At 42.3% G+C, this 21,670-nt stretch overlaps 1 protein-coding gene across 5 annotated transcripts in view; it reads left to right on the forward strand.

Moving 5' to 3' along the window:
* Positions 1-21,670, forward strand: part of SERGEF (secretion regulating guanine nucleotide exchange factor) — a 280,295-nt gene that overhangs the window by 232,276 nt on the left and 26,349 nt on the right. For 2 of the 5 annotated variants that reach the window (XR_004537545.1, XR_004537546.1), the window contains exon 11: positions 20,032-20,789. Coding sequence is in view for 1 of the 5 variants with exons in the window: in XM_033927954.1 (XP_033783845.1) it covers positions 20,032-20,213 (182 nt within the window). In the remaining 4 variants the exon portion in view is untranslated. Of the gene's footprint in view, positions 1-20,031; positions 21,477-21,670 lie in introns of those variants that run through there. The other 3 variants (XR_004537547.1, XR_004537550.1, XM_033927954.1) reach the window with 3 other exon arrangements.

The following is a 21,670-nucleotide window of genomic DNA, read 5'->3' on the forward strand; positions in this document are numbered from 1 at the left end:
TGACTTCTGTGGTAAGCAAATTAATGGAAACTTTTAAAACAAAGAATATTGAAGTTTCTGGAATCTGGCAGATTACAGGACTGGTGGCAAAATGGATTCATTAGAGGAAGATATTGTCAGACAAATCTGATCAGTTTTTTAACTGGGTGACCAGAGAATTGGATAGAGGGAGTGCACTAGATGTGGTGTATTTAGATTTTAGCAAAACCTTTGACAGTGTTCCACACAGAAATTTAATAAATAAACTGAATACACTTGGAATGGGTCCCAAAGTGGGCTGGGTCAAGAATTGGTTGAGTGGAAGGCGACAAAGGGTAGTGGTCAATGGAGATCACTCTGAAGAAAGGGATGTTACCAGTGGTATGCCTCATGGTTCTGTTTTTCGACCTGATATTTTTTAACATTTTTGTGAATGATATTTCTGAAGGGCTGTCGGGTAAGATTTGCCTCTTTGCAGATGATACAAAAATCTGCAATAGAGTGGGCACTCCAGAAGTTGTTAATAACATGAAGAAAGACCTAACGAAGTTTGAAGGATGGTTTGAAATTTGGCAGCTAAAATGTCCCTGTATAAGATTCTGGTGAGACCTCATCTACTATAATAAAACGCTAAGCGCGCATGCGCACTCTTACCTGTGTGATCCCTGATCCGTGATCTGTAGGTCCATAGCCGGCAGGAGTGCGCATGCACGCATACAATGGTCCCTGCAATCTTGCCGGCTCCCTTACACTTCACACCCTGCGCGCCTCCCCCCTCACTCACTGAAGACACCGTTGCCAAACCATGCCATCCACAATGCAAGAAACAAAAGGATTGGCGAAGAAAACTAAAAGTAAAAAAAAGCAAATCCAGGTAGGCGAAGGCGGGACGGCGCAGGGAAGCATTACATCGCGATGCTCTCCAGTTGCAACCTCACAAATTCCTGCATGTCTCTCTAGCACCCGAGCTTGCAAACATCTTACGAGGAGGCTGCGATCGGCGGTGGCTGCTGCTGCTCCTCCAGCCACTTAGCTCCTCTCCGCCAGCCCTGGTCAGCACCCCTCTTCGCCCCGTCCTCTCTGCTCGGGTGGCCCGCACAGAAGAAGGAGCAGATGAAGCAAGATCACAAACCAAAAAACAAAAACCAAAATCCTCTTGACTCCAGCAGCGTCGGCAGCACTGTAAACACGCTGCTTCATGGCCTTCTTCTGCCCTGATTTCCTCTGCCGCGTCCCTGAGACGCGGCAGAGGAAATCACAAGCAGTAGAAGGCCATGATGCAGCGTGTTTAGAGTGCTGCAGACGCTGCTGGAGTCAGGAGGTTTGTATGTCGTCTCGCGGTGGGTCAGCTGGGAGAGCCAGTGGGGTCGGCTGCACGGTGGCGGTAGTGGGGGGAGGAGAACAATGGTTCTACTGCACAGGGGGAGGGAGGGAGGTATAGAAAAATGCTGGGTTCTACTGTACGGGGGGATGGGAGGTAGAAATGGAAAGATGCTGCTCAAGGGTTCTACTGCACAGGGGGATGGGAGGGAGGGAGGCAGGCAGGCTGGCTATGGTTGGGTGGGGTGGGGGTGGGACAAATTCTAGAAGGTAGTGAGGGGGACATAGGAAGGAGGCACTGGGGGCACTAAGGACATAGGAAGGAGAACTGAGGGCACTAAGGACACGGGACAGAGGCACTGGGGGCACTAAGGACATGGAAGGAAGCACTGGGGGCACTAAGTACACAGGACTGAGGCAATGGGGGCACTAAGGACATGGGAAAGAGACACTGGGGGCACTAAGGACGTAGGAAGGGGTACTAAGGACATGGGAAGGAGGCACTGGGGTCACTAAAGACATAGGAGGGGGCACTAAGGACATAGGAAAGGGCAGCTAGCACCCGTTAATGTAACGGGCTAAAACACTAGTTTAGAATATTGTGTAAAATTCTGGAGGCCGCACCTACAGAAAGATATAAAAAAGATGGAGTCAGTCCAGAGGAAGGCTACTAAAATGGTCAGTGGTCTTTTTCATAAGGCATATGGGGACAGATTTAAAGATCTCAAATATGTATACTTTGGAGGAAAGGTGGAAGAGACGTTTAAATACCTATGTGGCTTAAATGCACATGTCAAGTCTCTTTCATTTGAAAGGATGCTCTGGAATGAGAGGGCATAGGATGAAGTTAAGAGATGATAGGCTCAGAAGTAATCTAAGTAAACTTTTTTTAGAGAAAGGGTGGTAGATGTGTGGAACAGTCTCCTGGAAGAGATGGTGAAGTTGGAGACTCTAAATTCAAGAGAGCTTGGGATAGGCATGTGGGGATCTCTTAGGATAGAAAGCGATAATGGTTGCTGTGGATGGCCAGACTGGATGGGCCATTTGGCTGTTGTCTGCCATCATGTTTCTATGAAAACTCTTCATGGAAATCATGAAACTCAAACTTGGGACATGTTTACTAAACTGCATCAAGCAGCTAGTTCAGGTTTTACTGTGAGGTGGACATTTTACTGTGAGATCGACATCTCTCAGGTAGTATCTTCCTCATTTTTACTACCTGCATCAACTCCGGAATATAAGGAACTACTTTTCTGAGTTCAACTTCACCCAGCTACTCTATGCCTTAGTCCTCTGCTGCTTGGACTACTGCAACCTGCTATTCAACGGTCTCACGACGAAGAACATACGACGTTTCCAGCGTGTTCAAAACGTGGCAATCAGACTTCTAAAAACCTCCATTCCGCGACCCTGTCTCCCAGGCTCTGTTGTTGGCTCACTGGCTGCTCGTAGCCAAATGTTGTGTCTTCAAGGGCCTGATGGATAGAGTTCAAATCCTTGCACGATATGGCACCAGGCTACATGACAACCAAGCTTCCTTTGTATGTGCCAAACAGTCCCTTCGCTCCCAGGATGAAATATGCCTCAAAATGCCCCCTGGTTGTGCTCTTCAACTGCAAACTGCCAAACGAAGTTCCTACTCCCAGTTCATACCGAGCCTCTGGAATCAACTGCCCCTGCAGATTAGATCCCTTAAAGAACTCAACTTTAGGAAAGCAATAAAAACATATCTGTTCACCTAACTCCCCCACCCACGACCAATAGATTAAAAAGAAATGTTTCCAAGATCCTCGATAAAAACTTGTGATCCAAGATGGCTGCAGGGACGGTTAGCTGAGCGTCCTGGCTCAGACTTTCGGGCGAATAAGTGATTTACCTGCTTCTTCAACAAATTTTTCTTTATGCCAGAATGCCAAAAAGAAGGGGCCAAAGCGCCGCTGCAGCCTCGCAGCGCCCTGACCCTGTCAGAGTCGGCAGTATCGACGAACTTCTCCGCCGGATGCAGGCAGTATCTGTGGCGGCGTCGGCTCACCCGAAGGAGGCACTTGGTGGCGAGCTGCAGGCAGTCTCCCCGAGACTAGAGATCTCCCTTAGCCCCGACGCCAGAGCACCTCCCCCCCTACCTCGGACCGCCAGCTCCCCACAGGAGGAGGAGCTATCGGAAGGCAGTGAGCTCCCCTCCTGTGAGGCTTTGAATATCAGAGAGGGGAGCTTGGAGTTGGAGCAGGATTCCCGTTTGGAGAGCCCTGAGGTGCCTGAGGTTGTTACCAACAGTTTACAGACTGATATGCAAAAACTAAAAAACTCAAATACAGTCACCAAACAGCTCACAGAAACATTAATGAGAGATAATATAAATTTGAGAAGGAAATTGGAAGCACTGGACAATATTTCTCGCAATAATAATCTCAGACTAATTAATTTTCCTAGAGTGGCAACAATACCTCTGCGTGATATGTTGAAATGATATATGGTAGAAATATTGGGAATTTCAGAAGAATTGCTGCCGCCGTTTACCCAGGTCTACTATTTGCCTATACGAAGGGAAGAAGGACAACATCCAAAATCACAGGAATTACCAAAGGACCAAAAGTTATTAGACATTTCGACAATCTTGGAACAGTCAGACAGGGAAATTGCTACACCAGCAACTTTACTCCTTACAGTTGTCTTGGCACCAGATAAATAATGGTTATTAAGACTTTACTTTAAAAAAAAATTAAAACAATTCTTGGGACATAAAATACAAATGTTTCCTGATCTGGCACGAGATACCCAAAAGCGACATTGTGAATTTTTGATCTTAAAACCGGGAGTTATTGCTCTTGGAGCTTCTTTCTTCTTACGACACCCATGTAAATGTGTGATATTATATCAAAAGCAAAAATAAGTTTTCTTTGACCCTACTCAACTGACAACCTTTTTGTCGGCTGCGCGCCTGAATGCTGGGACATCATGAGAGCTCATTGAATTAATTTGGATACTTTTCAGCTGATCGAATTTCCTGTTTTCCTTTCTTTATATTCTAATGTTATATTAGTGCTCGCTATTATTACTTCTTGGATCTACGATTTGTGGACTTGAGCTGGAGTTAAGCTACATTTCTTTTTGATTGTGGTTAAATTAAACAAATTTTGTGTTTTGTGTTCTTTAGATAACTCCATCTTTCTGTACAAGTGGATACTTGATATATTTATGGAAAATATGATAAATAAATTTAAAAAAAGGATAAAAACTTGTATTGAAAAATCTTGCACTGTAACTATGACTAATTTAACCTGTAAATTGTTTATTATGGATATTGGTATTAGATCCCTAGTATGTGTCGAGTTAGGATAAAAACATGTACCTGAAAAAACTTGTACTGTAACTATGGCAAATTGTAAACTGTTAAATGTATATTGTGTATGTTGACCTGTAACCTGTCCTGGGCTCTTTGGGGAAGATGGGATAGAAAATGAATTAAATAAATAAACTGTGCCAATGGCTACTGCATGCTAAAACTAGCCAGCATAGGAAAAAATCCTGCGCTAGCTGCATAGTGCAGGTAGGGGCAGCTGATAGGCAGAGAAGAGGCAGTTGGCTGTGATAGCTTGCATGAAGCTGGCGCCACACACTAGCTGTCATGATCGCCTATAGAGTATCTGCACTTATCTCAAGAACCTTTTTCCCCCTAGACTACTACAACACGTGGGACAGTAGGTCTGGGTAGGGTGGCTGAGGGAAGGGATTAACTTGGGGATTAAGAATGATCTTCTCTTTGGGAGAGAGAGTCTTGAGTATTGGAGAGGAATGTGCAGGGGGGGGGTGGATATGTGATCTTAAGTAGGGTGTTTGAGCATTAGGAAGTAATGGCCAGGGGGATCAGACTGTGAGATATGTTCAAAGGGGGAATGATGGCTTATAGAATACTGCTCGGGGTCATAGCTGCCATTTTGAAACCTGGAGCCAAACAGAGCAGAAATAGAGAGGGACCACTCCTGCTTCATTCCTCTAGACCAGGGGTGTCCAACCTGTGGCCCCGTGAAGTATTTTGTGCGGCCAGTGTTTTCCTCTGCTGCCCCCGGGTGTTTACTGTCTTGCTGGCTCCCTCCTCTGTCTTGCTGCAGCGTTTGTGCAGCCACAAAAACATTTTTTTTCGGCCAATGCGGCCCAGGGAAGCCAAAAGGTTGGACACCCCTGCTCTAGACTATGAGGGAGTCCCCCAGGTGAGTCTTGCGGGAGAGGGCATAGTATGGGGGTTGCTATTTTGGGAGTGGGTGACGGACTTTTAGACGGGACCTGTGGAGGGTCTTCTGTGTAAGGGGGCACTTAATGGTGGTGGAGGCTCAGTAGGGCTTTTCCTTTCAGGGAGGGTAATGAGATTGGGAAATGTTGGGAGGAGTCAGATCACACCACCACAGCTCCAAATCCACATTTCATGCCTCGGCAGCTAGTTCTTGGGCAACAGCTACCTAAAGGTGCCTAATCTTGTGCCTGTGTAATACGTATCTACTATATGTGATAAATGAAGAGCAGATGTTGAGCATGCCCTCTGCATTTGCTGCACAAGCTTTACACTTACTGTACCTTAATCGTGAAACTTAACCACACTTTAGTAAATCAGTCCCTTGGTTATGAGTGCCAGCTACAGAGTTTGAAACTGATCTGCTGATAAACTGCAGTGTTCTGAAATCTGTGACCACATAAGCACTGTATTTTTTATTGTCTGTTCTAGTTTCATGTAAGCTGGTGTCTGGGGAATCAGAAAAACACTGTTGATTACTAATCATTGCAAGTGTTTGGGGTTTTTTTTTTTCATGTGTGTGGGATTCTTATTATATCTTTTGGGTTTGTGGATAATGGTTTTCAGCTGGCAGTATAGTTAGCTCCTTTATCTTCCGAAGCGCTCACGCAAAAAGCTGCCGTCAGCATTAATAAATGTTTCCAGTTTCTCTGCAAGATTACTGTGGGATGCATCAGATCTAGTCTTCAGTACAATATTGTTGGACTTTCAAATTTGAATTGACAGCATATGAAACTGTCCAATCTAAGCAAGTAAGAAATAATAAGATTTGTGTGTGTGTGGGGGGGGGGGGATCCCTTAAATATAGTTCATGACTAGTTCATCTAAAAGGTTTTAAATTATATGTACATTTTCATAACCTTTAAAAAAAAAAAAAAAAGCTGTTAAAATGTAGCGAATGAAAATTCTGCTTATTTGGCCTCCTTTTATGAAGCCGCATTAGGCTTTTTTTTATTGTCGGCTGCGGCGGTAAAAAAATCAAACGCTCATACGAGCGTCACAGTTTTTACCGGCATGGCCGGCAATAAAAAAGCCTTCAAAAAAGGGGAGGAGGGATGTTGATTAATACTGCAAAAAGAGAAAAGCACCAAAGGCCTCGTTCAGTGGGACAACGAGATTCTCTTTATTGATTGACTTGACATAGATCGTGTTTTGGTACAAACACCTACATCAGGGATCAAAAGAATATAGACCAGGGGTGGGCAACAAGGGCCACAATCCAGTCAGTTTTTTAGGATTTCCCCAATGAATATGCATCAGATATATTTGCATGCACTGTCTCCATTGTAATCAAATGGATCTCATGCATGTTCATTGGGGAAATCCTAAAAACCCGACTGGATTGCGGCCCTCATTGCTCACCCCTGATATAGACCTTCAATGTAGTAAGAACAACTGAGGAAAATTAACACTTAAACTGAGAGTTTATCAGTGTCTGCCAATCGCTTTTCTCCTTTTTCTGTGTGGCAGGTCAATTAATAAAGAGAATCTCATTGTCCCATTCTATGAGGCCTTTGGAGCTTTTTTACTTTTGCTGTGTGTGATTCTTTTTGTTGTGGTTGGCAGATGCTGCTGAACTTCGTTTGAGTGCGCAAGATTTGCTGGCATTTTTGGTCCCACCTTAGTGTTTATTTTCCTCAGATGTTCTTACTATGTTGAAGGTCTATACCAGGGGTGTCCAATGTCGGTCCTCGAGGGCCGCAGTCCAGTCAGGTTTTCAGGATTTCCCCAATGAATATACATGAGGTCTATTTGCATGCGCTGCTTTCATTGTATGCTAATAGATCTCATGCATATTCACTGGGGAAATCCTGAAAACCCGACTGGACTGCGGCCCTCGAGGACCGACATTGGACACCCCTGGTCTATACTCTTATGACCTCTGATGCAAGTGTTTATGCCATAACACAGCTCATGGTGGGTCAATCAATAAAGTGAATCTCATTGTCCCATTCTGTGACGTCCTCAGTGCTTTTTCTCCTTTAACTGTGTGTTGTGTACTTTGGTTCCCTCTCTTCGCTGTCTTATCTATATCAGCCATATCCTTGTAGCGCTATGATGAAGTGGGCTGTGGTCTACAGAGTACAGATCAGCATTGCAAGTCTAAACTGTGCCATTTGTTGGATTTTTAAATTCTGCTTCAGTCCTCATGGTTTCATAGCCATTTTGACACCTACTTCTTATGTCTGACAAAGTCTTTCTGGAGTCCCTCGCAATCTGCTTGTGTTTCAACTATTTTGAATATTTTTGTGTCATCTGCAAATTTTTGCTCAGTAGAGTTAAAATCAGGCTTACTAATTATCAAATGCATCCTTAAAAAGAAAGCTTTTTAATTTGCTCTTAAATAGGGAGCGAGTTCCATGTTTGAGGGGCTGTGATAGAAAAAATAGGTTTGCAAAGGTTCTTGGGGGGGGGGGATTGCATAAAAATAATTAAGTAGACTTGGGAAAGCCACGGCTTATCGTTAATTGTGAGCTGCAAGGAATGAATCTTCTTCTTTTGGGGATCTTCTTAGTGGCCTGAATTGGCCAGTGTTGGAAAGAGAATGTGTTTTGACCCAGCATGGCATATCTTACAATCTCTGACTTTCTGGAAGGATATGTCTTAATGCAGTTGTACAGAATTAGGTGGGACTTCCGTGTTGTGTCACAGAGCTGCTATTTTTAGCTATGAAAAGATCTTATCTGTACTTGCTAATGTATACATGCTACTTAAAATAGATAGTGGGGGGATGGTGCATCTGTAACATCAGAATCTCTCTTATAGGAAAGGATTGTCCGGGGAACTCAATGCCTTAGCACTCAGAAATAATAGTTATTTTTAGGAAGAGATTTCATCTTCTGTGAATATAAGGTTGAGAGATGCTAGTGCTACTTCTTCAAATACTGAAGTTAGAGAAAAGCAGCCCAACAAGACCAGCAGGATTTATGTCAACGGTCTCAAACTCAAACCCTTTGCAGGGACACATTTTGAATTTGTAGGTACTTGGAGGGCCTCAGAAAAAATAGTTAATGTCTTATTAAAGAAATGACAATTTTGCACGAGCTAAAGAGACATATGATCAAGAAACAGTTTTATTTTACTTTTGTGATTAAGATAAACATACCGAGGGCCTCAAAATAGTACCTGGCGGGCCGCGAGTTTGAGACCACTAATTTATGTGCATCCCGTAAGTTGTATGCTTAAGGGAAGAGAGCTGGATGAACTATGACAACTCCCACTGACCAAAGGGGCAGTGCTGGTGATCAGTCTCAGAGGAGACTTCTCTCCTGGTAGTCTTCTCTCCATGTTTGCTACATTGCCTGGGTTGACAGTGTAATACAGTATATCTCAAACTATGTGCCACGGCCTCCTTAGATTCCAAGTGTGCTGCGGCACACTGAGGAAGAAGAGTCACCTGCCACCTGACTTCCCTAGGTGGTACAGCGCCAGTGCTACCCGATTCGCCGAAGGCCTGCATGTTTCCCTCTTCTCTCTAGCGTCCTCCGGCTTTCCTCCGGCCTCCCGGTCTCACCTTTAAAGCTAATTACAGCAGCTTGCAGAGAATCGCATGTAGGTAAAATGATCTTATTTTCAATATAGTGACTGAAATGTGTCAGTTTTGAGAATTTATATCTGCTTTGTATTGTAAATGAAAAATGAATGGAAAAAATTGCATTACAATTAGTAAAGGGGATGGGATCTGGGGCAGAGCTTGGGTGGGCCTAGGGAGGTCTGTGGTTGGGGTACTCACTTGATATTTGTTAGACTTAGGGCAGGAGTCTCAAAGTCCCTCTTTGAGGGCTGCAATCCAGTCAGGTTTTCAGGATTTCCCCAATGAATATGCATGAGATCTATGTGCATGCACTGCTTTCAATGCATATTCATTGGGGAAATCCTGAAAACCCAACTGGATTATGGCCCTCAAGGAGGGACTTTAAGATCCCTGACTTAGGGGGTACATAGCTTGAAGTAGTTAAGAAACACTACTGTGGGCAATCATCTGGCGCCAGTGCCTCTCCTTCTCTCCGGCCCTCATCCCTGATGGCACCCCCTACTGGCATCTCAGGGCCCATCTTGAGGGCCCCTGCACATGCACGGACATTGATGTGATGATATCACGCATATGCGTGATGTCATCACAGTGATGTCCTCATACTTCTAGGTGCCTCAAGCCGTGGTCACTACCTTTAGTGTGCCCTGGCTCGAGAAAGTTTGAGAGACACTGGTGTAATAAGAGGAAAAAGTGGTGCTAAAAAGAAATTTTGACAAAAATTGGAAAGCCAAGATCATAAATAAGATTTCACAGGAGATTTACACTTCTCCCTCCGAATCCGCGGAGTCGGTTAGTCGCGATTTGGGGGGGGGGGTGTAATTTTAATTTTTCCACCTATTTTTAAGATGGATTTGCATGCACTGCCTCCTTGAGATGCAAATCTATCTCATGCATATTTATTGTAGATATCCTGAAAACCTGACCTGGCTGCGGCTCTCGAGGACCGGACTTGCCTACCCGTGGCTTAGACCAAAAAAAGTTTATTTCTTAATTTAATACTCCGCCTCTCTCCGAGGAGGTATAAAAATAACTAATAACATTTTTGAGGTTTACAGTACTTGATTGCAGGATTATTATTTCTGTGTGAGTTGGTTTGGTTTTATGTTGCGTCCACATTTGACTGTCTTCTGAACACAGGGCAGCATTTTAGTGAGCTTTGGAAAAGGAAGTCGGTATCTACAAATCAAACAAGCTACTTATGGTGATTCTAATCAGAAAAGCAGGGAGATCAGCTGTGCATACAAAGAGACAATTGTAAGTAATAGAACAAGGCTGACAGCTGCATTGCATGTTGGCAGAGAACATTGTGTATCTCCCTGTGCCTGCTTGATGAGAGGAGGAGCAGATTGCAAAGCTTCAAGCCCAAAACTGCTGAGACTGAATTTAGGTGACAGATCTGAAAGTCAAAACAAGGGCAGACGTGCAAAGGGCTCCATAACACGTGCAGTTTATGAAGAGGAGAATTGATTTGCAGGTCTAGAAGTCAAGTCTACCACAGCTTCATCTAATGACCTTGTTGAAGGAAACACTAAACAGAGCAGGGAGATAGGAAAAATTAGTGGCATACTGAGATCACAGTCGTGTTTGGTTTTCAGTCAATCCTCGTAAGGGTCTTCATGCCCCCCCCACACACACACACACAAGGCCATGATATCAGCAACTGCACTATGGCAATTTATTGACATAAACATTTTGTTATAAGATACAGTAGACTCTCAGTTAACCGGCACCCATGGGGCTTCATAGATGCCGGATAAATGTAGTTTCTGGTAGCTTGAGAGTTACTATCAAAAATAGGCCTAACTAATACTATACCCCATACTATGCCATACCATAAACTGTTCCAGACAAACTACTAGACATGTGGTAGGCAAAGAGTGGGCGTACTCAGGTGTAGTGTGCCAAGTTTGCACTTAAATTTCTGCCAGAAATTGATTTTATTTTCATTTTTATTTAAAGTATTACAGTATTTCTTAAGATTTTTTTTTCTGGTTGCTTGAGAATTTCAGTTAATTGAGTAGGCTAGTCTTGCTTTCTCCATGTCCTAAAGTATCATTTGTTAATTCCTGAAGAACTTATTAATCTGATATTATATTTATGCACCATTCTTTGTAGCCCTAATGATTAATATATGTAACCAAAAGGAGGAGTGTCTCTTCCAGGAGTGCAACTTCCCGAAAATTCACCACTGTAAGTGGTCCATAATCCTTATAAGGTACCATTATGACAAGAGGAAATGTGCTTCCTACAAATTATCTAAACACTGTCCAAACCTGCAGTCTAATCTAGCTAAAACATAGACACCAGCTCCATGGGTGGTTGAATACCTGCGGTATGTTCTGTTTCTGGTAGCATTTCTTCAGTGACTCCTCCTTATACTTAGGGTTACCAGACATCCGGGAAAACCCGGACATGTCCGGCAGTTTGTCTGGGTTTTGGAAAGCCCCGACGAGCTCCGGCCACATCTGGAGGGCATCTGAGCATGCGTGGATGACATCGCACACGTCCGCACATGATCCAAGTCCTCCAGACACGGTTGGAGCTTGTTGGGGAAGAAGAAAGGAGGTTTGCGGGGTGGGAGGCTGAACTGGGAGGAGCTGGAGCAGAACAGGGCGGATCCAAAGGCGGAATGGGGCGTGCCGTGTGTCTGGGTTTTTGTGGCTGAACCCCTACTTATACTGTAACTGCCGTGGCTTTGGGAAACTGAAGAGACGGTGAGGAAACAGGTCTGTTTATTGGAAAAGTGTGAGTTCCTTTAGTACCTATGGATCATGTGCCTCTGGGTTAAAACCAGTGAGTGTTACCTAGTTTTTAAATTCATTAATTAGCTACTTGAAAAGCAGACCATGATTTTTAACAATGCTAGATAGATCCTGTGACTAAACAATCGAATACCTATTGTGGAAAACCTTCTTTTGTATTTTCATAATGGACATCGAAAGGCATCCTCTAGTCTTTAGCTTAAGATTCTTTAGTATGTAAATCCACAGGCCACACAAAATTAATTTTTATCGTAGGAATCGCCACTGAAACATACTATAAATTAGGTGTTCTTCCAATTCATTAGAGTTGTCGAAACATAACTGGTTGATGGACTGTTTGCAGACAACAGCTGTTCTGTCAATGAATGTCATTCTCGACAAAGAATGTAAAGGTTTGGAGTTTATGCCATATTCTTTAATTTAGCATTCCCTGGGGGCCGTGTTGTACTATATGAGGCAAAATGTTTTGTCAGTAATCTGATAAAATGTGGTTGTATTTGGTGGGTCTCTATCTTGGATTTTGCTGTTTGAATACAGACATCTCTGCTATATACATGTCTTGTTATCAGGTTGAATGTTTGCCAGGAAGTGAGTGAAAGTGGGAACAGTCATTGGACTAAATGGCTTTTTAAAGAGCATCCATTTTCGTGGGGTCTGGGCTAGGACAGGTATAGTAACAGTGCCCACAGGAAAAAAGCACCTGCAGAAAAAAGCAGGTGCAAATCTCTGCCAGGTAGGTTTTATTTAGGGTAATTTTAAAGGAAATCACGTGTGTGTGTTTCACTTTGAGAACATGTGTAAAAGCCCCCACAGGCTTTGAACTTGACTGCTACAGGTTGGAAAATTACCTCATAAATGACTGATGATGTTCTGTACTGTGATATATTTTTCTAGTCTCTTAGAGAGGGTTTACCTTTAATAGTGATATAGAAATGATGAATAGTAGCAATGGTAACAGACAAGGTTGTCACAGATATGTTCAGTTCCAGATGACATGGAAGAATTGTCTTTCTTTTATATAAGGATTTATAGATCTGGAAGGGTAACTGCTGACTTCAAGCTGTTTAAAGATTCTGAAATGTGAGCTTGGAAAGGCAGTCTTGCTTTCTTCTGGGTCGGAGTTTGGTGCATATTCATCTGGTACTGAAGAGATGGCTTTGCCGCTGCCGCTATCACTAAACCACATCCATTTCTGTTATCTATAATTACTGCCTTTGAAGTAACTGAAAGAATATGTGTTCTTACCTGTGTGTCCCGAGCAGTATGGGGAGATGGCATCACCAAGCTGTAAGGGGTGATGTTGTTTTCTGCCTTGAGCAGCTATTCTTGAAAGATGAATATAAATTTTCTTAAATAAAAGGCAGGAGTTAGCATTTTCCTTATGGACAGAAAGAGGATTAAACTAAACTAAACCTTAAGTTTATATACCGCATCCTCTCCATAGAGATGGAGCTCAGCACGGTTTACAGGTTTAGTATAAGGAAGGAAAAACATAATAAGAGTTAGTGATTATAAAGAGGGTAGCGAGATTTACATTTTTGAGAATAGCCAAGTTTTCAGATGCTTTCGGAATAATTGGAAGGAGCCCAGATTCCGCAGCAGGGCAGGAAGGTTATTCCAGAGCTCAGTAATTTTGAAGAAAAGAGATTTCCCTAATTTTCCAGCATAAATAACGCCTTTTAACGAGGGGAAAGATAGTTTAAGTTTTTGGGTGGATTTAGTAATGTCAGGTCTCGAAGAATTCCAAGATAGTGGAATTAGGGGAAGAAGAATGTCATGTAGGATCTTGAATGTTAGGCAGGTACATTTAAAGTGAACCCTAGAAATCACTGGAAGCCAGTGAAGTTTTGACTTAAGCTGGAAAATCTGACCAAATTTACTTTTTGTGAAGATCAACCTAGCTGCAGTATTCTGGATCTGCTGAGTCTTTGGAGACTTTTCTTGGTTAGACATGAACTAAAAGTTCCAGAAATCAAATTTTTGTTTACATTCATTTCTGAATATACATAAACATTTTACTACATATCCAATATTCTTTTTGTCACTCTTAAAACTTATTTCAGACAGTTTGTCTGTGTAAAAGGCATCCTGCTGAAAAGTTCTTGTCCCTGTTAGCACCATAGAAAGGAGGAGGGATATTCCCCCTCCTGCTCTGAGCTTTGCAAAAACTGACAGTTTCAAATTTCACTAACACACAGACTCAGAAAATTGAGATCCCTTACTATGTTAGAGACTAGTACAGCGTCTCTGATTGTAACTTAACTATTTCCAGATGTTGCCTCAGGATTTCTCCTTTGAGTTTCTTGCATCTTTAAATATATAAAATATTGGAAATTAAGTACACACCATTCTTTCACATATCTTTCATCCATCCATCATTCATTCGGGGCTCCTTTCATCCATAGATCCACACCATATATTTCATTCATATTTAATGCAAGAAAGCTTTTCTTCTATGCCCAGTATACCCAGCTCAAGCTCATCTGGTATCAATTAAAACCACGAGGGAAGTTGAACATAGGCTCAGAAGAGACAAAGTGGAGTAAAGCCAAGCAGAAGATACATAAAGACAGAGAACAAAATGGAGGCATTACCTCAAGATGGAGTTCTTAATATCTTTCTATGTATCATGTATATCCTGATTTCTGTATGATCTGGCTTAATAGCAAAGTACATAAAGAGCATATTATTATGCTTTTCCTTAATATTAATCTATAGTGTGTTTTTCTGGCCTTGGCTACATCCATATTTAGATTTTTATTTACCAACTTTTTGTATGCTTCTATTGGGCGTGGCCTTAACTAACACATATGTTTGTATCTAACTAGAGTTACCCAGAACCATACGAAAAGCAGGCGTTTTTGTAGAAAAACTCCACAAAATACTCCACAAACACATCTTATTCATTATCCATTCCATTAACGTACCATAGCTATCACCCCCTACAGTCCATGAGCCACTCTTCAAGCTGTGCCCCCCTTTTCCCTTTTGTAGAATCAGCCCCTTAATCTATACACATACTTGCATACAGAGTGTGAGACAAAAAAAAGGAACTGTTCATCATCTTTTTTTGTTCCCTTTTTGGGTTACTTCACTTTTGTGTTTACATTTTATGTGCCTGCCTTGTTTGTATGACCTCAGCTGCAATGTGGTGAGATAAATATGTTTTTCTAACTGCAATCTGTTATATATTATACCTTGTATCATTTGTAAATTCAGATTGGAAGGGTGTATATTCTCTTACTCCTCCTAACTCTCTTCATAGTAAATAGTACAAAGTTTATAGATCCTCAGAAGTACCACCTAGCACTCATACAAATTCATTGTGTCAGACTTTATGTACTACTTCCTCACCGGATCTTCCATACTTTGCTATTAAATTTATAAATACTTTTTTCCACCTTAGTGTATAAATAGTTTAAATACTTAGCTTAAAAGTTGTGATCATGCTTTCAGGGATTTATACTGCCAACATGTTTAACCCAAAAGGCTTTTATCAAGGCACCATATCCCTTTCTAAACTTAACACCGCTGAAACCGACCACTGAATAGTTAATTCACATGGAATGAGTGGAATGAGATTACTTTTAAACATAGCAAAGTTATAGATTTTTTTTAGCATGACCACCCAGTGATTTTCATGCATTCAAAAATATTTGCACTGGGGGTGGGGGAAATGGGGTATCAACTTACTGTAATGTCATAGTGACACAGACTCCAACACCAGATAAGTATTTCTTGTACATTCCCACTCCATTCCTGGATTTGTGGGTTATGCAACTATGGTCGCCAGACAGCTTGTAGGAAATAGTGCTGCCCGATTCACAATTCGAATCATTTCACCGATTCAAATCAGGTGAATTGATTCGAATCGGTTCATTTGTTATAAAAACCGGACTCACCGATTCAGCCGCAAGACGAGTTCGGGGAACTTCGGGCTATTTCATGCCACCAGCCACCAAACTCTTCCCATCTAATGTAACTTCCGGTTTTGCGAAACCGGAAGTTACATCAGAAGAAACGAAAGGAGTGGTGGGAGAGTCAAGCAGTGAGCAGACCTCGGCACTGGGTAGCAACAAATACTAGATTTGGCTGGCTCTTTCCCCGCATTTCTCCTCTCTTCCCCGCGATTTAATATCCAGTCCAGGCAGTAAGTAAATACATCGGCAGGGGAGTTGGTGAGTCTTGGGGCTGGGGATGGAAGCTAAAATCGGCAGGGGGGCTGGGGATGGAAGCTGAAATCAGCAGGGGGGCTGGTGAATCTTGGCAGGGGGGCTGGGGATGGAAGCTGAAATCGGCAGAGGCTGGGGATGGAAGCTGAAATCGGCAGGGGGGCTGGTGAGTCATGGGGGCTGGGGATGGAAGCTGAGAATTGGCAGGGGCCTGGAAAAACTGAGAATCAGGCAGGGGGGCTGGGGAAACTTTGGGGATGATTTGCTTTGGGGAAGCTGTGAATCTATGTTTCTAACTAATTTCTAACAGCTATGTTATAGTTTGGATGTTCCTATTTTTGACATGATATTGCCTTGGTTAAATAAAATGTTTAAACTTAAAAAGCTGTGTCATTAACAGTGAATCGAATCTAAAAATCGATTCAACAGGGTGAGTCGAATCAAAATATTTTTCTCTGAATTGGGCAGCACTAGTAGGAAGCCTCAATCACACATTGTTTTCAGCCCCTCCCCTCTTACCTCAGGACTGCTTCCCAGGAAACCAGTTGCATTCCTACAAGCTAGACAGTAGGAGCTAGTTTTCTCTGCTCGTGTTTATTTTTCTTTAAAATCAGTCTTTTTGTTTGTGATTCATGTCTTCTTGCTGCAGAGGTTCCCTGTGGGGACAGCTCTGACTGTGGGAGATCACAGACTTTGGAGAAAGTCTGTTTCCACAGGGTTGGCTGCCTGGCAATGTACCTGTTGGACAGCCTGCACTTTTGGATCAGGGCTCAGGGACCATTCCCTTGGGAGCTAGCTCATCCCAGGTTTGTCCGCTAGTGGGTTTGAGTGCAGGCTGTGTGGCTCTGTGGAGGTGTGTCTGGGATCGGAGCTGCCTGTGCTCCTCTGCCAGGTCATGTGCACGGTATGTTCAGGTGGCTGAAGTCCTTGGCTGTAGGACTCAGGCCAGAGGAGCAGTCCAGAAGATCAGCAGTCTAGTTTGCAGGACTTGTGGCATTCACAGTGACTCTGAAATTCTTGTACATCATTAATCTCTACATGTAAACAAATTATCTGGTTTGTTTGTAGACTCCTGAAGAAGGTACTCTCTTGTACCGAAATGTCTGCAGCTTTGATTTTTTTTAATTGAATGATTCCCTATCAATAAAGATCCCATTTGGAAGCATCTCATTCATTCATACTTGTTTGGTTTTTGTCTTTGTATCGTCACTGGGATTTTGTGTCACTCTTCCTGGTGGAACATCATTAATTATATCATTTGAATGATGTTACATTACTGTGTTTTAGCTCAGACATTTTTAATGTGCAAAAGTCTTTAAGTAGTAATGATAAAATATCAGTAACTTCAAGCTAGCTTAACATAATTAAATATTTGTTGCTGTTTTCTGGATCTTGCCTCTTTCTTCAGGTATACCCTGAAGAAAGCCACAGCATGACGGCTGAAACATTGGTTCTATCTACCCAGATGCGGCAAGACTTGGAAAACAGCAACAATTATGACGCCAGCCGCGGAAGCTTAAAAGAACTTAATTAAATGTTGTTTAATAGTAATATGTAAACATCATGACTAAATAAGTTTCTCGTTGAAATTCAAAGCGGTTGCTGAGGAAAACGGACAAAAAAACTCAGGGCGGTTGCTTTTTAGTTTGCGCTACCCTGTACGCTAAACACAAACATTTGCACTTGCTTGTGAGTAGCTGTAAATGTCTGTACCTGCATTCCAAGAACAATATGTGCCACCTTTTCCTAGTACTTTGTAAAGACACATAAATGCTGACTCGCCCCCTGTTATAAAATTATCCTCTGTTGAGCGATGCATGTAGAGTTGATGTTCCAGTGTTAACCATTTAGGCAAGTGGTTTACTTTGACTTTCTTTTTGCTGGCTTAAATTAAGCTGCTTAGCTTTACCTATATGGAAAGCAACTGAATATCACAGGCCGACCTGATAGTTGAGTAGAACACCCTCAGTCTACCTTACTAGTATCTGTATAGTGTCAAGGCAATCTGTAAGAACTTTCAGTGGCACTATCTATATAGTGCCACTGAAAATTCATGGTTGCAACATATACATTTATGGGCCACCACTAAACATAGACGTATTGGCCCATAGAACCTTTTTCTGGCTTTAAATGATTGGAGTGGAGGAATGGCCTAGTGGTTAGAGCAGCTGCCTCGGCACCCTGAGGTTGTGAGTTCAATTCCCATTGCAGCTCCTTGTGACTCCGGGCACTCCGGGACTCGTGAGAACTGGGGGAGCCATTCACACAGCGGTGCGGGACAAGGCAGGAAGCGAGAAACTCGCACCTGCCTGCTTGCCGCTCTGCCGCTGCCGCTCGGGGGGAGAAAGCAGGAGAGAAGGGCAGGAAGCTGAAAGCTCCTGCCCTACAGTGCTGGACTGCCATTCACGGAGCGGCAAGACAGGACGCAAAAAACTCATGCCTGCCTTCTTACCGCTCCGACTCTGCTGCTGCCTGGGGAGAAAGCCGGATGGAAGGGCAGGAGTCTGGAAGCTCCTGCCCTACAACGCTGGACCGCTTGTACCACCGGAGAAATGAAGGGGGGGGGGGGTTAGTTAGTTAGTATTCGCTGCATAAGACGCACCCTTATTTCCACCCACTTTTTTGGGGGGAAAAAGTGCGTCTTATAGAGTGAAAAATATGGTAATCACGAGAAAACAAGTTCTCTGCTGAAGGCAACATGCATTTCTGTGGGATTTCAATATACTTCACTGCATTCACCATGCCCTCTACATACAATATGGAGCTGACCTACACCACTTGCTGCCATACAACCCCGTACCATGATCTTTGTAGGATGCTTAACTGACAGGTTAAGGCATTCAGGCTTGAATTCTCCTGGATATCTGCATACATACATTCTGCACTGATCACCCAAGATGCAGAAAGTGCTCTTATCACTAAATAACACCACCCCCGACATTTCCTTTGTCCACTTGCCATATTGCACAGCCCATGACATTCTTTGCTGCACAGTCAGTAGTGTTTTTTTTCTTAGCTTTACACCCTCTCAAACCAAATTTCAGGCACCTACACTTCACAGTGCTTGTACTAATCATGGCTGAGCACTTGTCCTGCCACTCTCTCAGCAACGGAGGTGAAGTCCGCTTCCTATTGCCAAGAAATGTGTGTCTCAACACTTGATCTTGTCTGTAATTTGTCTTTCTTGGTTGACCTGAACACTGTCTATCCTATGTTCCTCCTGTCTCCTGATCACTGATTGCATCCCACCCTCTGTGCAATCTGCCTGCTGGAATCCCCCTCTTCACCAAGAAACAATATTCGAACCTGGTTTTCCTTCGCCAAGAACTGAAATTTGGACTTCATTGCTACTGATGTTGCTGGTCAATCAGTTTGAATGATACCAGTTGCAGGAATCCCAGAAATTTATACTTCCCACCATGTAGTGAAGCTTAATGCTGATTGGCTGCAAAAATATCACTTCTGATTTGCTGCAAATGCTACACTGCTGATTGATGAGTTTTGATTCAATTTTCACACAAACTCTTATTCCTGTTAACAAAATCATTCTGATCAATCTGATGTAACTGAATAATCACAGTTATTAATGAAGTACCAGAAATTGCATGAAATTACATGGAATTATACTTTTCAGGCAAAATTATGTTCAGTTAGTAACTTAAATTATGTTAACTGAGTTTCAAATGACTAAATATTTAAATTTCACCATGTGATGCAGGACTTTTGCACACCACTGTACCTGTCTAAAATATGTAAACTGCTTTGATTGTAGCCACAAAGAAAGGCAATATATCAAGTCCCCTTTAACCTTTTCACTAACTATCCATGAAAATGCAGTGTTTCTCATAAATCTATGAGTAAATGCTATTGTTAGTATTATTTAGCGTTTAATATTGTGCCATATGCAGTGCTCTATAATCCTCATTGTTTTCAAGTATGGTTTTAACATTGCTCTTGTTTTGTTTTTTTTTCTTTCAGGAAGCCAGTGTTACTCCTGGGGTTGGAATGAACATGGGATGTGTGGTGATGGCACAGAAACAAATGTTCATTCTCCAAAGACAATTGGAGCGCTTCATTCTGCAAAGCCAGTCCTGATTGGATGTGGAGCAGGACATTCCATGATGCTTTGCAGGACCACAAGTCAGACTTTACAGACATAAAAGCAGTATAACAGAGAGAAAAGATCAGTGAAGAGTGCCACAAGAATGAAACTAAATATTGAAAGTGCTTCAAGAGAGCAGACTAGGACAGAGGCCAACGATCAATATTCTGGCCTCAGAAAAACCTCAGCCAGTTGAATATAAGAATATGAAAACGTCTCCATGTTTAAACTAGCCAATCTATTAGGAGCCAGTGTATGCTTAAACTGTACATCACAAAAGGATAGATTTCCAGTGTAATTAAATGACATCAACAAATCCAAATAACCAAAAAGTGCACATATGAAAGCAAATGACCATGATTTCCATCATGAAACTTAGGCATTCAGAAAAATAGAGGGAAGGAGTCAGGAACCACCAATACATGTAGAGAAAGAAGCCAACAAGTGTTTATATGCACAAATATGATATTCATAGAGTTACTTCAGTAGTCATTTGAAGTCCAAACCTAAACTAGAATGGCTAAAGACACCTAAATGGCTCACAGTGACTTTAGAAAAGAATAGAGAGACTGATGCAGATTCCAGCTCATATCTCATTGCAACGTGATGACAGTGGAAGATCTATATAAAAAAGGTAAATACACTGGAAACTATGCAAACACATTGATGTGATTTAAAAAAAAAAATTTAATTGTATGATCCTGACAATATAGCATAGATGGGAGTTATCATATGAAACGTTTGATAAAGAGCTAAATAGTGCAGGAAAGGAGAAAAATATTGTTTCTAGAAATATAATTGACATTTTTGGAGAGACTCAAGATCACATTCTAAGAGACACAATCAAAGAACAGGAAACTGTGCAGATAAGAGGTGGAGAAATGGTCCCAATTGGAGTGGTGTTATCTTGATTCAAAAACAAAACAAGTTTAAAAAAGTTCCATACTCAGATCAATCTACAAGCTGCAGAAGGGAGGATTTTTGCTGGTTTGGTTTGGGTTTTTTAGTTTTTACAAAATACAGACATGAAGAGCAGAAGCAGTAAATTTGAAGACAGAGGTCTAACAAATGATTTGCGAGGTCAATAATTATTCTTAGTCCTCCTTTTTGGTAATATTGTCATGATAGGTGATACCAAGAATTCCTCACAGGCATCAGTGTTGAAGTTGTCCATCTCTTTCTAAGAGTTCCTTTTACAAAGCCATGGTAGTGATGCTGCCGTGTAAATGCATCGAAGCCCATTCAGTTCCTATGGGCTTTGGTGCATTTACCACAGCTTTGTAAAAGGGGCCATAAAGTTGTTGGTTATTTGTGTACCGGCTTGACACTAACATGCACCATCTTAATCTTTTCATTGCTGATTTTCAGCCAAGCCTTCGCAGCAGATTTCTCCAAACTTGGTGGAAATGGCTACTCAGGGAAGAAAGGGGGTGGGGCTTCCCGTTGAAGAAAAGTAGAACCTTGCTGTTCTGGGTGTTTTAATATTTATATTAAAAAAGGATCAGGTGAAGAAAG

Source organism: Geotrypetes seraphini, chromosome 19 (genome assembly GCF_902459505.1).
Source record: "Geotrypetes seraphini chromosome 19, aGeoSer1.1, whole genome shotgun sequence".
Lineage (NCBI taxonomy): Eukaryota > Metazoa > Chordata > Amphibia > Gymnophiona > Dermophiidae > Geotrypetes > Geotrypetes seraphini.